The sequence below is a fragment of the Colobus angolensis genome, unplaced genomic scaffold (genome assembly GCF_000951035.1).
Source record: "Colobus angolensis palliatus isolate OR3802 unplaced genomic scaffold, Cang.pa_1.0 Scaffold8, whole genome shotgun sequence".
NCBI lineage: Eukaryota > Metazoa > Chordata > Mammalia > Primates > Cercopithecidae > Colobus > Colobus angolensis.
In genome coordinates, this window is record NW_012121820.1 from 7,981,383 (window position 1) to 7,989,060 (window position 7,678).

Below are 7,678 nucleotides of genomic sequence, written 5' to 3' on the forward strand. Positions count from 1 at the left end.
AAAATGTGGCACATATACACCATGGAATACTATGCAGCCATAAAAAAGGATGAGTTCATGTCCTTTGTAGGAACATGGATGAAGCTGGAAACCATTATTCTCAGCAAACTATCACAAGAACAGAAAACCAAACACCGCATGTTCTCATAAGTGGAAGTTGAACAATGAGAACACATGGACACAGGGGGCGGGCATCACACACCAGGGCCTGTTGAGGGGGTGGGGGGCTAGGGGAGGGATAGCATTAGGAGAAATACGGGTATCGCAAACCACCATGGCACGTGTATACCTATGTAACAAACCTGCATGTTTTGCACATGTAATCCAGAACTTAAAGTGTAATAAAAAAAGAAAATAACTAAGATCAGAGCAGAATTAAATGAAATTGAAACAAAAAAAATACAGAAGATAAATGAAACAAAAAGCTGGTTTTTTGAAAAGATAAATAAAATTGATATACCATTAGCAAGATTAACCAAGAAAATAAGAGAGAAAATCCAAATAAACTCATTAAGAAATGAAACAGGAGATATTACAACTGACACCACAGAAATACAAACAATCATGTAAGGCTACTATGAACACCTTTACACACATACACTAGAAAACCTAGAAGAGATGGATAAATTTCTGGAAAAATACAACTCTCCTAACTTAAATCAGTAAGAATTAGATACCCTGGACAGACCAAATAACAAGCAGAGAGATTGAAGATATTAGTCAAAGGGCACAAAGTTTCAGTTATACAAGATGGATACATCTCAGAGACCTGTTGTATAGCATAGTGTCCATAGTTAGCAATACTGTATTGCAAAGTTAAAAATTTGTTAAGATGACAGATCTTATTTTTACTGCACACACACACCAAATAATAAGTAAAGAGGCCAGTGGAAACTTTTGGAGGCAATGGATATGTTTATGGCCTAGATTGTGGTGATGATTACATGGGTGTATACTTGTCTTCAAACTCATTATAGTTGTATACACTAAAGATGTCTTTTTTTTTTTTTTTTTGAGATGGAGTCTTGCTGTGTCGCCCAGGCTGGAGTGCAGTGGCCGGATCTCAGCTCACTGCAAACTCCGCCTCCCGGGTTTACGCCATTCTCCTGCCTCAGCCTCCCGAGTAGCTGGGACTACAGGCGCCCGCCACTTTGCCCAGCTAGTTTTTTTTTTTTTGTATTTTTTACCGTGTTAGCCAGGATGGTCTCGATCTCCTGACCTCGTGATCCGCCGTCTCGGCCTCCCAAAGTGCTGGCTTGAGCCACCGCGCCCAGCGAAGATGTCTTATAAATAGCTTTTTATATGTCAGTTATATCTTAATGAAGTAGTTTTTAAAAAGTCATTATATAACAGCAAGCTTATATAATTTTTGTTTTATAAGAAATCTATATTTATATCTATGCAAATATGAAAGATAGAATATTGTACATCGATATAGTGGGATAACTAGACATATTTTCACTTTCTTCTATGTGCTTTTTTATGTGTTAAGAATTTTGTAAGCTAACACTTTAAATGTGCTCAGAACACTTAACATTAGCTTACTGTTGGGCAAAATTATCTAACAGAGCTTATTTTATAATAAAGTGTTGAATAGCTCATGTAATGTATTTAATACTGTGCTGAAAATAAAAAAAATTAAAGAGAAAAATTAAGCATGGATGGAAAGGGGAAAAATTCTCATTCATGTGCAGGAGAATAGTATATTTGTTCATGGCTGCTTTAGTTTTATGGTTTCAACAGTGAAACCACTGCAGACAACCTGAATGTTCATTTTCATGAAGATAAATACGTATCGTGTGACATATTCACAGAATGGAATATTATATAACAGCAAAAACAAAAACAAAAACAAAAACAAAAAAACCAAGCAAAAAACCTCCAGAATGGTTGATGGGTACTTAAAGTACAATTTCTACTGGATGTGTATTGCTTTTGCACCATCATAAAGTTGAAAAGTTGTATGTCAAACCATCGTAAGTTAAGGATCCTCTCTCTATGTATGGTGTATAATAGTGCCTGTCACATAGTAGGTGTTCAATAAATGTTGAACACATTTTCAAAAAGAATTTGTTCAAACCAAATACTGCATATTCTCACCTATGAGTGGGAGCTAAATATGAGAACTCATGAACACAAAGAAGGAACAATAGACACTAGGATCTACTTGAGGGTGAAGGGTGGGAGGAGGGAGAGGAACAGAAAAGATAGCTGTTGGGTACTGGGCTTAATACCTGGGTGATGAAATATTCTGTACAACAAACTCTCACGACATGAATTTTCCTATGTAACAAACCTTCACATGTACCCCAAACCTAAAATAAAAGATCAAATTTTTTTTTTGTAAGCTGAATTTGAATTATGTTTTAATCAAAATAGGCAACACATTACATTTTTTTCCAGCAAAAGGAAAATATGAGATGTGAGATGGAGAGATTCGTTTTGGCAAAGCTAACACTCAGCTTAGGTGTGCCAGTTGTTGGGTAGGCAGAGGGCAAGGGGGAATAGTGAGAAGATAGAGAATGAAGAAATTCGACAAGCACTTTCTCTTGCTTCACACCTCTCTTTCCCTATTTATATGTTTTGATCTCTAGCAGCAGCTGGGAAGAAAAACAATCCTTCCAACAACATATATTCAGACACATATGGTCAGCCTCATGAAGCTGTGGATACTCATGCTTATGACCTTCTTCTGTACGGTGCTACTGTCTGTGCTGGGAGAAATGAAGAAGAAAAAATATTCCAGTAGGTGATGAAGCTGGATTAAGGGCCACAGGAGGGGGATGAGCTTGTTTCTGAACAAGGGAGGGGATTTCATGTCTACTGTATCTGACTCAGGACCCACCTTCATAGGATCACCCATCAGAGAATCAGACAACTTTGTATGCACAGAGATTCAAGAAATCCCTAAGCTGAGGTCCTTTAATGCTTCCTCTTTTAACCTTGAAAATAGCAATATCTGTCTATCTCTCTCTCTCTCCATCTCTCTCTATCTATGTATCTATCTATCTATATTTAAATATATATGAATATTTATATACATTCATATATAAATATATATCATATATAAGATATATATTTAAATATATATATTTACACACACATGTGTGTGTGTATATATACCATAAGCTATAAACATGAAAACATTTTCCAATGTTAGACTGTCTTTGAGGGTGAGATGTCAGTATAGAGCTCATTCTGCAGCTCTATAATGATATCTCTGTGCGCTAGTTGCATATACTTTGTCATATGAGTACCAAATGGGCATTTTTAAATACACATCCTTAGTTTCAGTGGCAAGGCTTTCAGAATGTGAAAAGTTAGGAAAGAGGCTTGAGATTGGTTCTCAGTGGGGCAACCTCTCATATGATGAGAAAATGGGATGAATGGAGGGGCTAAGAAAACTGAGTGAGAGAGATAAGAATTTGAAGAGAGGCTGAGTTATTAAACACAGAGTCAGCAAGTAGGGAAAGAAAAAGGGAGAGAATCTGTTTCTTACTTGACCTGGCCTAGCTTCCCACACTGTGAAATAGGCATTGCAATGAGGCTACAAGATATGCCAGGCCCTGAGATCTCCTGTTATGTAAATATAGATTTCATAGGAGGGCACGTGAATGCTGGGGATTGACTGAATTGTATCATTGGGATGCTCAGAGAGGACCCAGAGGCCTGCAACAGTGGTAAAGCCTGCAGAAGTTGAGAAGGAAAAGAGATCAGTAAAGATGCAATGGTGTCAGTGAAGGTATAATGACAGGAATTTGAGGAGGCTCATGAAGGCAATTCCCTTAAAAGGCAAATAGATATCTTGGTTGGGATTTGGGGCCCAGATTCCAGGAGGAACGGTTAAACATATGAAGGGCTTTTCTTTCCACGCTTGGCTGAAACGTACTATCAACCTTTGACCATCTCATCTAAATTTCAGGGAAGGAATTGTTACTTGAAGAGTGCTGGGGAAAGCCAAATGTCAAAGAATGTACCAAGAAGTGTTCTAAAGCCTTTAGATGTAAAGACACAAATTACACATGCTGCTGGACCTATTGTGGAAACATCTGCTGGATAAACGTCGTGAGTTGGGAGATGTTTGCTTGGGTGTATATCTTCACTGATTCTCATTCCCTTCGCAGAGGCTATTATTCCTAAACAGAAGACTGAGGTACCCCAAATTCTAGGTACAAAAATAACGGAAGACAATGTCCCTTTAACTTGGAAAGCAATTCACTGGCAAGTAAATCAAGACAACAGCTTAGACCCCATTACTTCTTTCATTATATAATCAATACCTGTCTGTGTTGTCTTCTTTGTATTACACCATAGTTTCTTATTTTTTTCCTAAATTTGTCCAGATTTCTAACCACTGCTTCCATAGTCAGACTTTCCCATGGGCCATTTGGCTCAGCCAGGCCCAAAGTCTCCACCTTTTTTTGTTCAATAGACCAATACCTCACCTACTCAGAAGTCGGCAACTCCTGTTGTTACGTTAAAGTATTCTTGTCCCATTGTCTGGTGAACATGGATACTATTAAGCAGGGGGAATGAATGCTTGTTTCTCGGAGTTCTCTAGCTTCTAAAAATCTAACCTTTTTCTTTTACAGAAAACCGATGAATATTACTAAAACCCTAGCTTCCCACCAGGCTGCCACCTGTGTGGGCAGGAAATGTTTAAGAGGTTTCATAGTAGTACCATGTGGCTACTTTTAGGAACACCAGTCTATTTTTACTGACAGTTGGACAAGAGCAAACACTTGACGAATAAACTCATTTACCAGTAGTGGCCTTGCCTTTTTTCAGATCATCCCACCACCCATGAGTACCCTTATTACAAATCCCCAGTATTGTTCCTCTCCTACATTGTAGACAAGCTTCCAACTTTTGCTGTCCCATCTGATAAGCTTAGAACTGATAGGCTAATTTCATGGGCTTCACAGAACAGAATTTTATTTCTGTCCCATTTTTCATGTGGGGAATTTTCAGCAGCACTTTCACTCAGTTGTTTAGAGAGCAGGTCTTTGGTAAATAGTTTCTCACAGAGATATGGATAAACAATTCTAAAACTGCTTTCCATATATACAAGTTTAAACAAATAAGTAAATAACTGGAAGATAATTTGAGTAATTGTCAGAAAAAAGAAATTACAAATAGGCTGACCTCAGCAGCCCCAGGCTCCAGGTCTGCCTAGCAGACTTGATCTCTGGGTCTGCTCTAGTGCCAGGTCAACCCTAGCGGCCCCAGTGGCAGACAGGCCCCAGCAGTCCTAGCCTCAGATGAGCCCCAGCAGAATCATGTTTCAAGCCCATCCCAGGGCCAGGCAGACCCCAAGGCCCTAGACTCTGGACCTTCTCTAGCACTGGGCTGGCCCTCATAGCTTCAGGCTTCAAGTCTACCTCAGCACCAGGTTGATTTCCACAGCCCTACTCCTCAGACCAGCACGTGCAGACTCAGCCTCCAGGCCAGGCCCTACAAATACAAGATCCAGGACCACTCAGTACTAAGCCAACCCCCATGGCCTCAGGCTTCCCACCCATTCCAGTGCCAGATCAGCATCCCTGGCCTTAAACACCAGGAAGATATTCACAGACACAAGCTCAGGCCTGCACAGTGCCAGGCCAGTCTTCATAGCACCACCCCCCACTTGACTGGAGGTCCGAGAGTCTCAGTAGACTTCAGAACTGGACCAGTCTTCCTGGCTCTAGGCTCCAGGACAGCTCCAGTGACTCTAGGCACCAGGTCAGTGCCCATGATCTGAGGCTCCAGACCAGCCCTTGTGGACCAAACTTCATACTAGCCCCAGTACCAGGCTGGCTGTAGGCTCCAGGCCAGTCCATGTGCACTCAAGCTCCAGTGAACCCAGAGTCCAGACCTGATACAGCAGATCCAGGGTCCAGGCCCACCCCAGTAGAATTCAGGTCTAGGCCAGATCCCATAGACTAGGCTCCAAGAATACCCCTGCAGATATAAGCTCCAGGACAGCCCTGATGTACTCAGGCTCCAGACCCATCTCAATAGTCCCAGGTGCCATCCCCCTCCAAGAACTTGGCCAGACTCTGTAGATTCAGGCTTATGGCCCATTCCAGAGCCAGGTTAGCGCCTGTGTACCTAGGCATGAGGCTGGCCTTCAATGATACAAGGTCCAGGCCTGCCTTCATGAACCCTGGCTCCAACACCATTCCTGCAGACCCAATCAACAAATTCACCCCAGTGTATCCAGGCTTCAGGCCCAGCCCTGTGGACTCAAGCACCAGGCCCACCCATCTCCTGATCCAGGAACCAGGCCAGCCTGCCTGAGGACTCTAGCAGCAAGTATGACCTTGGATCATGCCAGATGGCCTCTCCTGAACCTCTGGATGACTGATGAAGGGCTTCCCCAGAAAAAACTAGTCTTCAAAGACTGAAATGTCCTTATTTCTTCAAATGCACACACATTAATGTAAGACAATAAGAAAAAAAAAAAAAACCACAAGGAGAACACCAAAAGAATACAGTGATCTCTTAGTAGCTCATACCAAAGGAATGGAGATACATGAACTATCTGACAGGCAATTCAAAATAATTGTTTTAAGGAAACTCAGTGAACTTCAAGAAAATACAGAGAAACAATTCAATCAAATCAAGCAAACAATAAAATGACCAAAATGATAAATTTAATGAGAGATTGAAATTATAAAACATATCAAACAGAAATCAAATATCAATCAAACTGGAGCTAAAAAATACAATGAAATGAAAAATGGAATAGATGAGAAATTGAGCAGAAGAAAACACTAGTGAACTTGAAGATAGGTTATTTGAAAATATACAGTCAGAGAAGAAAAACAGAATGAAAGGAATAAAGAAAACTTACAAGATTGCTGGGTGTAGTGGCCCATACCTGTAATCCCAGCACTTTTTGAGGCTGAGGTGGGAGTATCACTTGAGCCCAGGAGTTTGAGACTAGCCTGGGCAACAAATTAAGACCCCTACCCTCTACAAAAAAAATTAGCTGGGCATGGTGGCATGCATCTGTAGTCCCAGTTTCAGCTACTTGGGGGACTGAGGCGGGAGTGTCACTTGAGCTTGGGAGGTCAAAGGTGCAGTGAGCCATGATTGTGCCACTGCACTCCAGACTGGGTGACAGAACTGAGGCCCTGTCTCAAAAACAAGCAAGTCCCAAGCAAACAAACAAACACAAAACTCAACAACAACAACAAAAAAAGCTTACAGGGTTTGTGGGAGAGCATCAAAAGATCAAATATTCAAGTTATGAGAGTTCATGAAGGAGAAGAGAAAGACAAAGGGGTAGAAAGTTATTTAAAGAAATATTAGCAGAAAAATTTTCAAATTGGGAGGCAAATATAAATATCTAGACACAGGAAGGTCAAAATTGTCCCATGAAATTCAATCTAAACAAGACTACACCAGGACATATGATAACCAAACTGTCAAAAATTAAGGACAAAGAGAGGGTCCTGAAAGCAGCAAGAGAAAACAAACAAATCTCATATAATAAAGTTGTAATAAAGTTAGTAGCAGATTTCTTGGCAGATACCTTACATGCCAGGAGCGAGAGGGATGATATATTATATTTAAAATGCTGGAGGAAAAAAAACTATCAAGACCAAATACTATACCCTGCAAAGCTGTCCTTCAGAAATGAAGGAGAGATAAAGACTTTCCCAGACAAATAAAAGCTGAGGGGTTCACC

General features: G+C 40.6%; 1 protein-coding gene across 2 annotated transcripts in view; it reads left to right on the forward strand.

Moving 5' to 3' along the window:
• WFDC11 (WAP four-disulfide core domain 11) overlaps positions 1-4,768 on the forward strand; it is a 16,158-nt gene extending 11,390 nt beyond the window's left edge. For both annotated transcript variants that reach the window (XM_011928921.1, XM_011928920.1), the window contains exons 3-5: positions 2,595-2,745; positions 3,923-4,065; positions 4,593-4,768. In XM_011928921.1, coding sequence (XP_011784311.1) covers positions 2,646-2,745; positions 3,923-4,065; positions 4,593-4,613 — 264 coding nt within the window. In that variant the 5' untranslated portion in view covers positions 2,595-2,645 and the 3' untranslated portion in view covers positions 4,614-4,768. The remainder of the gene's footprint in view (positions 1-2,594; positions 2,746-3,922; positions 4,066-4,592) is intronic.
• Positions 4,769-7,678: the final 2,910 nt, after the last annotated feature.